Source organism: Mandrillus leucophaeus, unplaced genomic scaffold (genome assembly GCF_000951045.1).
Source record: "Mandrillus leucophaeus isolate KB7577 unplaced genomic scaffold, Mleu.le_1.0 Scaffold13, whole genome shotgun sequence".
Classification (NCBI taxonomy): domain Eukaryota; kingdom Metazoa; phylum Chordata; class Mammalia; order Primates; family Cercopithecidae; genus Mandrillus; species Mandrillus leucophaeus.
This window is the reverse complement of record NW_012101254.1, coordinates 2,678,736-2,696,329: the sequence shown is the minus strand read 5'-3', so window position 1 is coordinate 2,696,329 and position 17,594 is coordinate 2,678,736. Positions and strand designations below refer to the sequence as shown.

The 17,594-nt window shown below is 39.4% G+C and overlaps 1 protein-coding gene across 1 annotated transcript in view; it reads left to right on the top strand.

Annotated features, from left to right (window-relative positions):
• WDR43 (WD repeat domain 43) overlaps positions 1–17,594 on the top strand; it is a 98,591-nt gene that overhangs the window by 57,724 nt on the left and 23,273 nt on the right. Inside the window, exons 5-10 of the mRNA XM_011972726.1 lie at positions 3,110–3,230; positions 4,273–4,412; positions 8,112–8,214; positions 13,064–13,128; positions 15,118–15,289; positions 16,589–16,675. Of these exons, the coding sequence (XP_011828116.1) occupies positions 3,110–3,230; positions 4,273–4,412; positions 8,112–8,214; positions 13,064–13,128; positions 15,118–15,289; positions 16,589–16,675 (688 nt within the window). The remainder of the gene's footprint in view (positions 1–3,109; positions 3,231–4,272; positions 4,413–8,111; positions 8,215–13,063; positions 13,129–15,117; positions 15,290–16,588; positions 16,676–17,594) is intronic.

Genomic DNA, 17,594 nt, shown 5'->3' with positions numbered 1-17,594 from the left:
TTTAGATGGAGTTTCGCTCTTGTTGCTCAGGCTGGAGTGCAATGGCGCGATCTCAGCTCACTGCAACCTCTGCCTCCCGGATTCAAGTGATTATTCTGCCTCAGCCTCCCGAGTAGCTGGGATTATAGGCACCTGCCACCATGCCTGGCTCATTTTTTATTTTTAGTAGAGACGAGGTTTCAGCATTTTGGTCAGGCTGGTCTTGAACTCCTGACCTCAGGTGATCCACCTGCCTTGGCCTCCCAAAGTGCTGAGATTACAGGTGTGAGCTACCATGCCTGACCATGAATTATTTTCTTTTGTTCCTTACATCTTCTCTATTGTGGGTGTGTTTTGATTTGTTTGATTTGGCCTCTTTTATGTTTAAGGCATCTTTCAAATCACTGGAGATCCTGGGCTGCCTGTTGCTATTTGGAAATAAAGCATTAAAAAACTGATTGGTAGCTGGGTGTGGTGGCTTATGCCTAAAATCTCAGGACTTTGGAAGGCTGAGGTGGAAGGATTGCTTGAGCTTAGGAGTTTCGAGACCGTCCTGGGCAACATAGTGAGAACCCCCTCTCTACAAAAATGAAAAAAATTAGCCAGGCGTGGTGGTGTGTACCTGTAGTCCCAACCACCTAAGAGGCTGGGGCAGGAGGGTCGCTTGAGCTCAGGAGATCAAGGCTGTAGTGAGCTGTTAACCTTGCTACTGCACTCTGCCTGGGCAACAGAGTGAGACACTGTTTGGGGGGAAAAATACTGATTGGAAGGCTTAGTTATGAGTGTGTGACTTTTCAATTGTTGCGCTTCATTTATAGAGTGATTGGGAAGGCTTCAAATATCAATATGTGTTGGTCATTCCACTGGAACCAGTTACATTTCCCAGAGAGGAATTTTTTCATCTAGTGCTTCTTAAGCCTTAAATGTACATACATCTTACTTGTGCATACAGATCTGATTTAGTAGGTGTATCTAGGTTAGAGCTTGAGAAGGCATAATTCTCACAAGTTCTCAGATGATGCTGATTTATGCTTTGAGTTGCAAAGCTCCTGAGGGATTGGGGTGTGGGGAGGATAGACAGAAGGTATTATTAGCCTAACGAGCATTTTCAATACTGAGTGGGGAAGTTTCAGGAAGCTTATCAGCCTCCTCTAGGCAGGATGGCGATTGTGTCTTATGTATGTGTCAACATAGTGAATATATGTTGAATATTGAATGTAAATGAGAATTGAAGCTGTAGGAATCGATGATAAATTGACAAAAATTTTAGAAGCTGGTAAAGGTAAAGGAAGAGTTCTCTCGTACATTATAGCTGCATTTCTTTGATTATCAGTGAGGTTGAATGTTTTGTGTTTATCAACAATTTGTATTTTTCCTATGAGTTGCCTGTTTGCCTGTTTATATCCTTTGTCTATTTTTATTTTGAGTTCTTTTTCTTATTGATATGAAGAAGCTATTTGTGTATTATGTTACTCCTTTGTAATATATATTTTTGATACTTTTTTCTAGCTTTTTACATATATATTATTATTATTATTATTATTATTATTATTGTTATTTTTGAGACAAGGTCTCACTCCGTCACCCAGGTGGAGTGCAGCGGTGGTATCTCAGCTCACTGTAAACTCTGCCTCTGGGGTTCAAGCGATCCTCCTGTCTCAGCCTCCTGAGTACCTGGGATTGCAAGTGTTTGCTACCAACCCTGTCTAATTTTTGTATTTTTAGTAGAGACAGGGTTTCACCATGTTGTCCAGGCTGGTCTTGAACTCCTGGCCTCAGGTAATACACGTGCCTTCGGCTCCCAAAGTGCTGGGTTTACAGATGTGAGCCACTGTGTCTGGTCACATAAAATTACGTTTTAATTTTATGACTTATTTGTGGAACAGAAGTTTTATGTAATTAAATCAGGCCTTTTTTTCTTTATAATTTCTAGTTTATAATTGTTGTGGAAGACCTTTCCTAACCCCAGGATTATAAAAACATTTTCATACCCTGTTTAAATACTCTTAAATTTAATAAATTAATTTTTTTTGCATGTGTGGCATAATGTAGGTATCTAATTTTGTTTTTCCAATGACTAATTTGACTTACTCCAGTATTGACTGGCAGAACCATACATTTTCTTCCTCTTAATAACCTCTTTTGTTACTAAGGTTCCTACTGTTACTTCCTTGTTTTTTCTTGGAGACAGAGTCTTGATCTGTCACCCAGGCTGGAGTGCAGTGTTGCGATCTCGGCTCATTGCAGTCTCTGCCTCCCGGGCTCAAGCGATCCTACCATCTCAGCTTCCTGGGTAGCTGGGACTACTACAGCATGCCTGGCTAATTTTTGTAGTTTTTGTAGAGTCAGGGTCTCGCTATATTGTCCAGGCTGGAGGTCTCGAACTCCTGGACTCAGGCCATCTGCCCACCTTGATCTCCCAAAGTGCTGGGATTACAGGCATGAGCCGCCATGCCCAGCCCCTGCTGTTACTTCTTGATTGTATAAGTGAATAGCCAAGTTCCCTGTTGCCTATGACAGCATTAATATGAGTAACAAACAGCAAAGACTTGAGCTTCTAATCATATTTGAGGTAATGAAAAGGAATCATTTGTATCTAATTAATTTTTACCTGTCAGACTGGGATGTATTCGTGTGAATTTGGGGTAGAAATAACCTTTTTGGGTTGCATCTTTTGAGAAATCATTTGTGTTATTAAGGGAATTAATTAAAGGCCAGCCTTCCAGAGAAAGCGAGAGTTGAGATAGGGTTAGGATGGGCTTGGGGAGGTCTAGTCAGTATGGAACTTTCCTGGACATTCACAAAGTTCATCTCCTGGGTCACAGAGTGTATAACTACCCATTTTACATTCTTGCCACTCTCACTCACCCATTTTCTGATATGTTGAGAATCTTTATCGCATGCCTGACAAAGGGAGATTGTGCCGTGTTAAGGAACCCAATCAGTGAGGTTTTATCACAGTGGTATATCCAGGGTTAGTTACCTGACGCAAGCTTTTAGGGAATGTAATTGTCATAGGACCTGAGGTGATATTTTTAATGATTGCTCAGTTTGTTTTTTTGTTATTTTCTGCTCTGAGTAAAGTTTTCTCTTATGTATTGAGATGCTTTTGTTTCTCTTCACAATATAGCAAATGGAAAGGCGACAATAGCAGTGTCAGTTCCCTATGTATCAGCCCAGATGGAAAGATGTTGCTTTCAGCTGGTCGAACAATCAAACTATGGGTTTTGGAGACCAAAGAAGTCTACAGAGTGAGTGAATCAAATTATTTGTAAGCATAAAAATTACAGTAAACATGGAGAAAGGCAGAAGTTTGAGCCATAAAATATTATTTTAAGAATACAAATTCTTCATTGTCAGGTACATCAAATAGTTTAGTGGACAAAAGTTAGCCTCCTAATCTGATTTGTTGATGATAAAAAGACTATACATGTCTACTTCAGATGTATTGGAAAAATGAATAGAACCAATATTCAAGAAACAAGATTTTAAAAGAAATTTAAATATATATACCAACTGTGTATCCACAAAAAAGAAAAAGTTACCTTATAAAAAACAAAATAGATTTTGAGACAGGATCTCTCTCTGTCGCCCAGGCTGGAGTGCAGTAACGCCATCACAGCTCACTGCAGCCTTGACCTCCCAGGCTCGAGCGATCATCCCATCTCAGCCTCCTGAGCAGCTGGGAATATAGGCGCTTGCCACCATGCCTAGCTCAAAAAAGATTTTCTTAATAAAAAAATTTTTACTATGTGATGATTATGGTAATTTTGATTTCTAGCCTACATTCAGCATTTAGTCCACTTACTGTATTTGACTGCGGAGATTTAGTATTACATTTTTGGAGGAGGAAAAAGCTTTCACTCAGGGCTTACTGAACATTTGGTGCTGTGATGATGCCTTAATATTGTGGTTTCGACTCACTGAGAGTAAAATGAGGACCTACAATTCCTTGGCTGTGTCTGAGCACCCAAGTGTACGCCTTTTAAAATGGATAGAATTAAGTGAATCTTTAATTCAAGAATGTAAGAAATAAAGGTACAGAGTGGTAGGGTCATGGGAGTTAGAAGGAACATCTAAATTTTCAGTATTTTCAGATGCATTTTTTTAAGAAGTGGGAGTATTGTAGCACAAATAACCTTATTTGCTTAGAATTGAATTTAATAGTTACTTCATTGTGAAGCTCTCCTTTCAGATATGTATCACATATGGCTTGTTTATGATACATATATACTATTAAGTTTTGTCCCTGCTTTGAATCTGCTCTCCTAACTGGGATTTAACTTTCTCTAGCATTTCACAGGACATGCAACGCCAGTTTCGTCACTGATGTTCACTACCATCAGACCTCCTAATGAGAGCCAGCCCTTTGATGGAATTACAGGTCTTTATTTCTTATCTGGAGCAGTACATGACCGGTTGCTTAATGTCTGGTATGTAGTTCTTTTGGATTTGGGAGGTAGCATTGAAAGAATCTGTCAGAGCTTATGTAGTTAATGTAAATTATGACTGTGGGACTTTGTTGTATCTAATATTGGATTTACATTGAGTCATAATAAAGAATTGAGCCTGTCTACAAAACAGATCTTTCTGAGAAAAAAATTAAGTGCATTATGTAATAAAGCCTCCTGTGCTTGTTTAGTGATACAGTGGACTGAATAGTTTTGTGGTTGGGCAATTTAGAAATAACTTTTAAAAAATTTAGAAAGACCTTTAATTTTGAAATATGTGGCACCACTGGGTTAATGCAGTAATGTCTGTTTATGGAGGGCATACAAATTCCTTGGCTGTCTGAGAATTTCCAGTAACCCCTTTTTGCAGTAGCTGCTATTAACTAGTTCCCTTTGAAACCACTTTTAAAAGTTAAAATCAGGCCGGGCGCCATGGCTCACGCCTGTCATCCCAGCACATTGGGAGGACGAGGCGGGCAGATCACGAGGTCAAGAGATCAAGACCATCCTGGCCAACATGGCGAAACCCTGTCTGTACTAAAAATACAAAAATTAGCTGGGCGTGGTGGCACGCACCTGTAGTCCCAGCTACTCGGAAGGCTGAGGCAGGAGAATTGCTTAACTCAGGAGGTAGAGGTTACAGTGAGCCGAGATCGCGCCACTGCACTCTAGCGACAGAAAGAGACTCAGTCTCAAAAAAAAAAAAAAAAAATCGGTGATACAAAGTCATCAAAAAAATTTTTTAGAAATTTCCTGGATTTTATTACAGCATCTGATGGTGAAGTTGGCTTGGAAAAAAACCATCCTGCTGTTCATAGACAAAATAAGTAGAGATTAGAGATCTTTTTAGATCTCTACTTTTCTCATCTTAGTAATAATTAATTGAGCATGCTCTTCACCATGTAGAATTACTATGAATTTATAGAAGATAATACTCATTAGAAGTGGGACTCATCCAATATGTATTCCTTAAAAAGGTAGTTGTGTGGGGGTCATAAGTCAAAATGTGGGCCTCTGTTTACCTTCAAAACCACCAGCAAAGCCATAATTCCTAATTATGACTCTTATAATTAAACAGATTTGGTTTTCTGTTTCGTGTTTGATTTTTGAGAAGAGCCAATGCAGATAAATTCTTTTAGTTTTAGAGGGTCTGACAATTACATAAGAAATTAGTAGTACTAAAAAATTAAAATCTACTACCAGCATTCCCTGGCATTACTGAGTTGCTTCAATCTCAAATGTTTTACCACTTAGGCTGCCTCATACGTAGGAGTCTCCAGCTACAAAATTTCATAATATAAAATAAAAGTTGCTTTATGTTAATCTTAAGAACCTGAATAGTATCTTGGTATAAAGGAAATAAACTTAAAATTAACCATACACACAAAAGAAAAATATTAAAAACCATATTGAAAAGCTGCCCAACGAGCTCTGTAAATTTGCGTGGGGATAGGTAGAGCAGGCCTAAAGTTCCCTGATAATTTCCTTTGAAAGACACATTTCTGTGAGGACATAACATGCAAAGGCTTCTTACTGAGCGAAGATTAAAAGATCAACCCCAGTACTATCTTCTATTGATTAGTTAAGATGCTGTGTATAGTGGTCTGATGGCAGAGATTTTGAACATACATGAATGACTTCATGTTAGAGTGCATCTTACTCAGAATTTTTGCATGAAAACATTTAGAATTCATCAAATCAACTCTTAATTTTCTTCTGGACTCCAAAGAAGCTGATTTGAGTCATGTTTGTGAATCATGTTTGTTATATATTATTTTTTAAAATGTGTACCTAAATTTTAAAAACAGCTATATTGAAGTATAGTTGACATGTAATGAACTGTACATACCAGAATGTACAAACTGATGAATTGTAACATATACATTGTGAAACTCTCACCACAAACAAGATGTTGAATGCGTGTCTTCATGTCTTCTTGTAACCTCTCAGTTTCCAGACTTGTTGACAGGTTTTGGGCCATTACAAATAAAGTTGCTATGGACATTTTTTGTGTACAAGTCTTTATATGGACATGTGATTTCATTTCTTTTGGGTAAATACCTAGGAGTGCAGTGGCTGGATCATATGATAGGTGTACATTTAGCTTTTCAAGACATCACCAGATTTTTTTTCAAAATGGTTGTATCATTTTGCATTTTTACCAGCAGTGTATGAAAATGGGAATTCCTTCACATCCTCATCAACACTTGGTATAGCATTTACTTTTAGCCATTCTAATAGGTGGGTAGTGGTATTTTGTGCTGTTAAATTGGCTTTCTCTAATGGCTCATGATGTTAAGAGTCATGTTTTTGCGTTATGGATATCCAGGGATCCCAGTATCATTTGTTGAAAAGATTATCTCTGCTGACTTGGTTTTGCATATACCCCTCCCCCTGTAACCCCGAACATCTACACACACCCACACATCCCTGCACCCACACTCTTATCCCTATATCAGTTCTCATTTATAGTTGTTAAGTCCTATAAAGTCCCCATGAACACTGATTTAGGCAATAACATTACTCCTTTGGGAAATAGAAGATTAGGTTCCCGTGAGCCTCCAGTTACAACATTTTTGTCATCTATTTATTTTTTGTTTATATTATTTATATTGTAAAGATAGCCAACTTGTAACATTTTTGTCATTAATATATAAAACCTTGTTTTATGTTTGTTTCTATTTAAAGATATTTAATGCATATGTTTTTGATTGATTAACTTGGAATTCAGAGCACTACAACTCATGTCTGAGTGAAGCTTATGTAACACATATTTTCACTGTAAGGCACATCACAGCCTTCTTGTGCTTAGGAACACCATAGAACACTTCAGAAGTATGCTTGGGGGCCATTTTAAATAGTGAAATCTCCAAGAAAGCACGGAAATGCAAAAAACATGGTACTAGCTGAACTACTTGTTGATAGTATGAAAACGGCAATGGGAAGGCAGAAGGTAGCTACCTTAGCTGAAGACGTTGAATGTGTTAGGCAACTCAGATTTTTCACTAGTCTACATGACTGAAGGAGCATAAAATTGTCACAGTGATTTTGAGGTTACAAATAAAATTTTGCAAAAGGTGAGTTTGCAAATAAGGAATCCATGAATAGTGACAATCAGTTGTATACGTGTGTATATATAGGTCTGTTTCTGTGCTCTTTACTCAATACCATTATCATGTTAATTCTCCCCAAATTGACCTACAGATTCAATGCAGACCCATTCAAAACCTTAGCAGGCTTTTTTGTTTGAGAAATTGACAAACTGATTCTAAAATTCAAATGGAAACAAATGACAATAGGCAAAATCATTTTGAAAAAGAAGAAAAACATTGGAGGACTAAGATTGATTTCAAGACCTGTTATCAAGTGGCATTAATCATGACAGTGTGGTGTTAGTATCAAGGTAGACAAACAGATCAATAGAAAAGAACAGAATGTTACTCTTGTTTAAATCTGCTACAAATGCATTATTGCTTTCTCTTTTCTCAAGCAACCATGTTATATGGTAGTGACATGGATGTTTCCCTTGTTTTGATCTTTAGTCACTTTACCAGTTTTCAAAAGATGACAAAGCTATTGGGAATCTCATGTGCCGATCTCCCTGCGCCCTTAGGTGTTTGCCTTTTTAGAAAAAAAAAATTAAATCTGTCTTGCGATCTAATTGCTGGTTTTGTTATCTAGGCAGGTCCGATCAGAAAACAAAGAAAAGAGTGCAGTGATGTCATTTACAGTTACCGATGAACCTGTCTATATTGACTTAACTTTGTCAGAAAACAAAGAAGAGGTAAATGGCTCGATTTTTGAGAATTTGTTTTTGGGTTTCACAGATGTTATTTTTACAGTCGAGGTTTTGATAATTTAATGACTTGAAAAATAGAGAGGACCTGAGGGAGTAACAACAAACTGTAACAAAATTTAGACTGTTCAAAGGAACTTAAATCACTGTGATAATCTCTTATGGGGGAAGGGAAAATTTTGTACAGGATGGTAGTAAATTCAGGAACTCGTTATGTGAATTAAGAAAAGTTGTTGAGATGGATTTTGTTGCTAGGAGTATGTATATACTATAATCAGATGAAATTGTTGGTGATAGGTCCTAACTAAGGGGTGTGTGTGTGTGTGTGTGTGTGTGTGTGTGTGTATTTATGTATATATACATATAAACTCTTTTTTAAAACATTTTTTTGAGATGGAGTTTCGCTCTTGTTGCCTAGGCTGGAGTGCAATGGCTTACCACGACCTCTACCTCCCGGGTTCAAGCGATTCTCCTGCCTCAGCCTCCCGAGTAGCTGGGATTACGGGCATGCGCCACCATGCCCGGCTAATTTTGTATTTTTTAGTATAGATGGGGTTTCTCCATGTTGGTCAGGCTGGTCTCGAACTCCCTATCTCAGGTGATCCACCCGCCTCAGCCTCCCAAAGAGCTGGGATTACAGGTGTGAGCCACTGCACCCAGCCTATATATGTATATATTTTATAAGAATGATGTCCTCTTGTTTGCTGCCTATAAAAAAAGAATTTTTCATGTAAAAATTAGGGATTCGATGATTAAAGGATTAAACCTGTTGTCACTCAAGTACTTGATGTTTCTGTTTGACTAAAGCTTTGCAGGATTTTGATTTGCACAGAATCTCATGTTTTTAATGCAAGTTAAGGATATTTCACTTTTAAGTCAGTTTAGTTTTGAAATGCATATTTTGCATTAACCTCTAGGATTTAGAGATGATTTAGACATTTTTCATCATGTTTTAATACTTTGAAAAAGTGTTTTGGGGAAAAAGCATTGGTTTAAAACTAAAAAAAATTTGGCTTAATGTTGTTTCTGGCTGGGTGTGGTGGATAACTTGAGCCCAGGAGTTCATGACCAGCCTGGGCAACATAGCGAGACCCTGTCTCTACAAAAAATAAAAAAATTACCTGGGCATGGTGGCATGCACCGGTGGTCCCAGATACTTGGGAGGCTGTGGTGGGAAGATTGCTTGAGCCTGGGAGGTTGAAGCTGTAGTGAGCTGTGATCCTGCCACTGCATTCCAGCCTAGGTGACAGTGAGACCTCGTCTCAGTAAATAAGTAAATAAATAAATATATACAGCTTCTGTTGCTAATAAACTTGGCTTTCTAATATGAAGTGGGGGCCATTGATGATCAGATCAGTGATTCCCTATGAAGATTTTTGTCTTTAAGAAAACTAGTAGGAGCCAGGCGCAGTGGCTCACACCTGTAATCTCAGCACTTTGGGAGGCCAAGGCGGGCGAATCATGAGGTCAGGCGATTGAGACCTTCCTGGCTAACACGGTGAAACCCTGTCTCTACTAAAAATACAAAAAATTAGCCGGACATGGTGGCAGATGCCTGTAGTCCCAGCTACTTGGGAGGCTGAGGCAGGAGAATGCTGTGAACCCGGGAGGCGGAGTTTGCAGTGAGCTGAGATAGCACCCCTGTACTCCAACCTGGGCGACAGAGCAAGACTCCATCTCAAAAAAAAAAAAAAAAACTAGTAGGAATCCTACACTTAATTACAATAATGATTTAATGTTATTATAAAGTTGTTGGACACGATTGTGCATATTCAGTGTGATCAGTGCACTCACTATTCTGATGATTGGACATTCTGATCATAGGGAACTCATGAGAAACATTTTGGTATTTTCCCCTGTAACTTTTTTTTTTTTTTGAGACAGAGTCTCTCTGTCGCCCAGGCTGGAGTGCAGTGGCATGATCTAGGCTCACTGCAATCTCCGCCCCCGGGTTCAAGCAGTTCTCTTGCCTCAGCCTCCCTAGTAGCTGAAATTACAGCCTGCACTACCACGCCTGGCTAATTTGTGTACTTTAGTAGAGACAGGGTTTTGCCATGTTGGCCAGGCTGGTTTCGAATTCCTGGCCTTGAGTGATCTGCCTGTCTCGGCCCCCCAAAGTGCTGGAATTACAGGTATAAGCCTGTAATTGTTTTTAGACAAAATCTTGCTCTGTCACCCAGGCTGGAGTGTACTGGTACGATCTCAGCTCACTGCAGCCTCTGCTTCTCAGGTTCAAGTGATCCTTCTGCCTCAGTATCCCAAGTAGCTGGGACTATAGGTGCATACCACCACGCCTGGCTAATTTTTGTATTTTTCTAGTAGAGATGGGGTTTTGCCATGTTCGGCAGACTGGTCTTAACTCCTGACCTCAAGTGATCTGCCCACCTGGCCTCCCAAAGTGCTAGGATTACAGGCATAAGCCACCCTGCCTGGCCAAAAGTTTTAAACCTTTATTTGTGTATGTGTGATTTTTAGAGGTAGGTTCTTTAAGTCTAAATACAAGTAATTTATGGAAGAAAAATCACTTTCCTTGGAGTAGCAAAACTTGCTACTAGTCTATGTAGAGAATAGACTGAGGGGTGTTTTTGGTTTGTTTTTTTGTTTTTGAGACAGAGTCTCCCTCTGTCGGTCAGGCTGGAGTGCAGTGGTGCGATCTCAGCTCACGGCAACCTGTGCCTCCCAGGTTCGAGCAATTCTCCTGCCTCAGCCTCCTGGGTAGCTGGTACTACAGGCACACACCATCACACCCAGCTAATCTTTGTATTTTTAGCAGAGATGAGGTTTCACCATGTTGGCCAGGCTGGTCTCGAACTCCTGACCTCAGGTGTTCTGCCCACATTGGCCTCCCAAAGTGCTGGGATTATAGGCGTAAGCCATTGCGCCTGGGCAAGACTGAGTTTTTACTTTCTCTTTTTCTGAGTGAATTCTGTTGCTACTTTTAGATTTAATTTTAGGTTTGATTCAGAGTTTATCTTGGAATACTGTTGGCATTATATTTAAAATGATCAATAATAAAAGAGGGAGCACAACTGTTTTTTTTTGTTTATTTTGCTTTGTTTTTGAGATGGAGTCTTGCTTTGTCACCAGGCTGGAGTGCAGCGGCACAATCTCAGCCCACTGTAACCTCTGCCTCCCGGGTTCAAGTGGTTCTCCTGCCTCAGCTTCCTGAGTAGCTGAGACTACAGGCGCATGCCACCATGTCCAGCTAATTTTTGTATTTTTAGTAGAGACGGGGGTTTCACCATGTTGGCCAGGATGGTCTTGATCTCTTGACCTTGTGATCGGCCTGCCTCGGCCTCCCAGAGTGCCGGGTTTACAGGCGTAAGCCTCTGTGCCCAGCCTTTTAAATAATTTTTTAACATATTAAACTAGGAGTGATGGATCAGGAAGCCAAGATCTAGTTCCGGCACTTCATATAAGATTGTAGTTAACAGCAATAAGTTAGAATTAACATTCCGAAACAAAACTGATTATGGTATTGCAGAATAATCTGCTTATTTTATCTTCAAAAATTGCCAGCCTCTCTATAGACAGTTGGAGATTAGATTTGGATGCCTGTCAGTTGAAGTTGCAGAACGGAGAACTAGAAAATTTGATGACGGGGAAGTGATCTCTTCCCCTAAACTTTGTTTTTCTTTTTTTTTTTTTCGAGACGGGGTTTCACCCTGTTGCCCAGGCTGGAGTGCAGTGGTGCCGTCAAGGCTTTCTGTAGCCTTGACCTCCCCGGGCTCAAGTGATCCCACCCCAGTCTCATGCTGGGACTACAGGCGTGTGCCCACCATACCCTGCTAATTTTTATTGTATTTTTTGTGCAAATGGGGTTTCACTGTATTTCCTAGTCTGGTCTCGAACTTCTAGGCTCTAGCTATCTTCCTGCCTTGGCCTCCCAAAGTGCTGGGATTACAGGCCTGAGCCACCATGTCTGGCCCTCCCTGACAACTGCCATGTAGCACTAAACCTCAGAAAGACTGAAATTTTCTCTAATAAAATGTCTCCTTTCTGAAATTTCTTATTTTTAAATATACCAGTAAAGAATTTTAAACATTGTCAAAGTTGTTTTCACAATGGAAGTTAGTCTCTTTTTTCTAGTTTTTAATTGATATATTACAGTTGTGCAAAGTTAGTCTTAAAATGTTTTATATATTTCATTTTCTCTCAATATATTGGCTACTCCCTGAATTCTCTCATTACCTTTGTAACTAGAGTAGGGATAGCAGTGTTTTGAAAGTACTTTCATTTAAGCTTTCCTTAAGAAAGTTCCAGAATTTTAAAAAATGAGCTTTAGAGAGGCTGACAGCAAGAGTCTGTTAGGTGGAAGCATGCAGGGAGCCTAGGCCACTCACTGATAGTGGATGGAGGGAGAGAGGCAGTGAGGGCTTATAACACCCCTTTCTAGGTGGATAGGGGCGTCTCCAGACAGCTTAGGCCACTTACGTTGACAGGGGATGGAGGAAGAGAGGTGATGAGGGCTTACAACACCCCTTCCTAGCCATACATGCAAAATGGCTTTTTCTGTATTCCCGGCATGAGGGCATGTCAGCTCCACGTTGTCAGCCTTTGCACTTGGTGGTAACTTTGTTCATCTAACTTCGAGGGCCCATTTTCCTTGATTGTTACCTTCTTGGCTTAAATATTTATCTAGAATCTTGACACCACCACCACTAGTGGTTATTTTGACAGAGGTAATTATTTTTAAATGGATTCTTGCTGTTTTTATTTTATTTTATTTTTTTCTGGTTATGTAATGGGGTGGGAAGGAGAGCTGAGTTTTCATAAGTTAGATTGGGGACTGGAGTATGTTATCCATTATAATATGCTGGTTACATTTTTCTTTCAGCCTGTCAAGTTGGCTGTTGTTTGCAGAGATGGTCAAGTCCATCTTTTTGAACACATATTAAATGGGTAAGTAAGAAATTTTCCAAGTAAGAAATTTGTTTCTTTCCCTGACTTGTTACTTGGTCATACTCCCACCAGGTTATTCTTTGCATCATATTACTATTCAGCTAGATTATTTTGAAAACAATTTTCTTTGTCCACATGACTATATACATTGCCAGTTAAAGCTGGGTGTCAAATTTATATATTTGTGATGAGGAGAGTGGCTTTTTATGATGCATCCTTAGTAAATGTTGGATAATTCTAATGATACATTTCAGAAGAAAGTGGCTCAGTTGGAGAGATTCACTTGTGAGCCTTGATGATGTTTTCTTGATCTTTGAGCATGCTTTACTTCCCCTTGCCAGTGCTGCTGTTTTCACGGACAGAGGGGAGGATTGTTGTTAGGTTGTGTAGCAATCGTAGACCAGGAGTGAGCAAACTGGCTTGCAGGCCACATTCAATGGAGACCATTTGGGGTCTGGAGAACCTGAAATTTTTATTATTTTGCCCTTTTCAGAAAACTTGCCAAACCTTGTCATTATACTGTAAACATGGTCTGAGACTCAGTTTTGCACACAGTTTGTTAAGCTTTAAAATGGTTTTAACCTCTTGTCAGTTGGCACCCTTCTTTTAAAATACCAGTATAGGAATTTATTTAAATCTAAACATTATGAAAAAAGTGTATACTCATTTCAAAACACCCAGGATGCCCAAACACTTGATTTTAAAACCTGAGTCTCCCTCCATTGAGTTCTGTTCCTCTCAGTGACTGTTAACCTTTTAGTGTGTAACTCTTGAAGCTTTTATTTATAGAAGGATGTGTGTACCTGGAATGTATACCTGAGACTCAGAAGAAGTGGGGCCTTTGGTGGCTGGCCACAGTGAGGATTCCCTGGGCAGTGGCAAGCCAGTGAAGGATTACAAGCAGAGGATTCGATGAGCTTTGACCTAAGTTTTAAGACAGTCGTTCATTGAGAATAGACTATAGAGGGCGAAAGGCTAAAGCAGAGATCCCAAATCCTGGGTCTAGAGATAATTGTGGAGTCAGGATGATAGGAGGAGTAAGTTGGAAAGATAGGGATCATGAGATGCTTACACCTGGAATATTATGCAGGATATACACTTGTGGAGAATAAGTGGTAATAAGATATATAGGGTGTGAGGAGTTTGTGGCTGAAATAGTGAGGAGCATGTTCGTTTGAGAAAGGAGTTGACAGATCTGAGTGTCAGAAGTGTCCGTCAACCTGGACACTGGGTGTGGAAACCACTAAGAAAGGAATTCATTTAGAGTAATATTAGAAGTAATGACCTCAAGCCATTGAAATCTTTAAGAAATGTGGATGGCGGCAGAGATCATTGGATGATGGCAAGAGGGAGCGGTAGCTGGTATCTGGTGACAAGAATTGAAAAGATTTTAGGGACAAAAAAGGGATAGACTTTTGTTTTAAAGTGTTAGTGAAGAACAAGGAACTCACTTGCATCATGTCCAAGGCCACTGGCACAAAGGGTATGGGAGAGAAAACAGGTACAAGTTGGGAGTGCTGCAGGGACAAGCCACGGTAGAGGAAGAATGTGAAGAGAACCCCTAGAGAAGCCATTGAGGACATAATTTTGCTGCTGGAACTACATTCCAGAGGCTTGCTGAGGCTTTTGGGGGTTGGGAGAAACTGGAGACGGGACTGACTGGAACAGGGCATGGACAGAACCATACAGAACCTGAAGTACAGGGTGGCGAGAGAATGTTTGGCAGTTTGGAGTTCTTGGTGGGGCCTGAGAAAATGAGAGAGAAGGGGAAGTAGGTCTCTAGGCTGATTTTGGTGGTGAGGTTTTGAGCATGGGTAGAGGTAGGTGAGATCTTGAAAGGAGTACTCATGTTCCAGAGACCCAGGTGATTCCTGATGGCAGTATAGAGGCTAGAGGAGGGTCACATTTCATGACTTGATGTCAATTCCAGAGAGTTAGTGTGAGACGTTTTTTCAGATTCTCTAATCTCATTTCCCCCTCCATTTCCAGGTACTGCAAAAAGCCTTTGACTTCAAACTGCACAATTCAGATAGCAACACCTGGGAAAGGCAAGAAATCAACACCAAAACCCATCCCTATTCTAGCTGCTGGTTTTTGCTCAGACAAAATGTCATTGTTGCTTGTATATGGCAGTTGGTTTCAGCCTACTATTGAGCGAGTGGTACGTAGCTGCTACTCTGGAGTAAAGCAATATAGCATCCCTATGTCCATGGAAGAGAGTGATTTTAAAAATAACAACATTGGTCTTTAAGATAAATAATATATTCTTTTTTAATTAAAGGATTTCTTCATGGAATGGTTTATTTTAATTTTGAGAGCTCTATATCCAACATATTTTAACACCTGGTCAATATAATCCATTGTTTGAGTTATTTGTATCAGCCCTCTCCCTTGGTACTATGTTTTAAAAATCTGGTGTGTATTTTGCACTTCTGGCATATCTCAGTTTGGACTAGCCACATTTCAAGTGCTCAGTGCCACATGTTCCTAGTGTCTTACTAGTTGAGCAGTACAGGTATGACTTATGTTGAATTTTGCCTAGTTATGAAGATATAAATCTTAATAATAGGGTCTCTTAGTGTTAACACTCATTTTTTAAGTGGAAATGTAATGGGCAGTGCAATGATTTAACATTGTTTACTACAGACATTTCTGTGAAGACTTGTGAGTTATCATAAGCATGTACAGTACGTTATTTCTTAAGCTTGCATTTAAAATACTTTTACTTAGTATGGTCCTTAGCAAGACTATGAGTGGAATATTATATGCCCACACAAGCATACATACATATGGTTTAATTTAAAAAAAAAAAAAAAAAGGGAGAAAAGTGTTAAGCTGTAAACATGGCTCCTTTCTGTATGTGAATTCCATCCCTCTCTGGTTGCAGCCATTGTTGACTATTTGTTTTGTGTCTTTCCCGATATTGATTAATTACGTGGGCATATAGAATTATGTATTACTTTAAATCTTTATTAGTTTGCTGCATCTGACTCCCCCAATCCTGTTTAATATGTCAGAACATACAGATGCATTTTGTTAATCATCAGTGCTATCTCTGACTTGCTTATGGAAAGGACAATAGGAGAGTTAAGAGTAGAACCATTTACTATTTTGAGCACAGACTATTTCTTAAAAGGATGATGAACTGATATGTTTTCTTTAAAACCTGTTACATTTCAAAATTCTGTTGACCTTTAAAAACAATAAATGTGAAAAATTCAAGCAGTTCATGGCTGAGGAAAGTAAACCTTGGTACCCACCATTTGTCTTAACTGCCATCAGTCTGAGTGGTGATCATGGTTAACAATTGAGTATGGAAGCCTTCTATACTTAATATTTTATAAAAACGCACAAGTAGTCATTTATTTTTCATTTTGTTCTTGTTTCCATTTGCTTTGTTTGACACTGTCTTTTTTTTTCTTTCTTCTCATCTCCCCCTTTAAAAAAAATACGTTTTCAGGCTTTAAACTCCAGAGAACCTCATATGTGTTTAGTAAGAGATATTTCAAACTGCTGGGCCCCCAAAGTAGAGACAGCTATAACAAAGGTGAGCACATTACAAATTCGAAGTTTTAAGAAAAAGGATATTTCTTTGGGTGAATTTGGGTGAATGGAACTGTTACTTAGTATTATGATTAAATTGAGTTTATCTTTTTATTCTTTAATATCTTTATTCTCTTGTCTTATAAATTTTGTGGGATTATGCTTTTAGATGTCAAGATTGTACTCCTGATTTGTTGAGTGAATGAGTGAATAGAAGACTAGTAGTTGAAGACCTTGGATGTGGTTCTTCCCTGCCCACCATGCGTAATCGTCTGGGCCAGGAAGAATGTAGGGATAAATATCAGTATCAGATTTACCAAAGATGGTTTTTATCAGTCTCAGTGCCTAAAAGAGCATTACTCCCCATCTCTGCTAAAAATACAAAAAATTAGCTGGGCGTGGTGGCGGGCGCCTGTAGTCCCACCTACTTGGGAGGCTGAGGTGGGAGAATCACTTGAACCTGGGAGCTGGAGGTTGCAGTGAACCGAGACCATGCCATTGCACTCCAGCCTGGGCGACAGAGCAAGACCGCATCTCAAAAACAAAACAAAACAAAACAAAAAAAACATTACTTTGCTGAGAGGAATGCTGTATTTCAGGGTGTAGTAAAACCATCATGGGGTTAGAATTTAACACTACAAAAGCATGTGAACATCATCATGGTGCCCTATTTTGCATATAACTTGGTGTCTACATGTAGGGGTCGTGTTTCATGGTTTAATGAGAAAGGGAAAGCCAAGACATGCTATGATGACATCCATATGGTTTCGCTGCTGGCTGAGTTTCAGAGATGACACCTTTCTCTTGGCTGTCTGAGCATTTCTGGCAGAGATTGAATTCCGGAGGTAGTTGTAAAATGTGTAACTTCACTTTTTAAATTTTAAAAAATCATTGTGTCCTTATGTAATCTGTAGTTTTTTAAA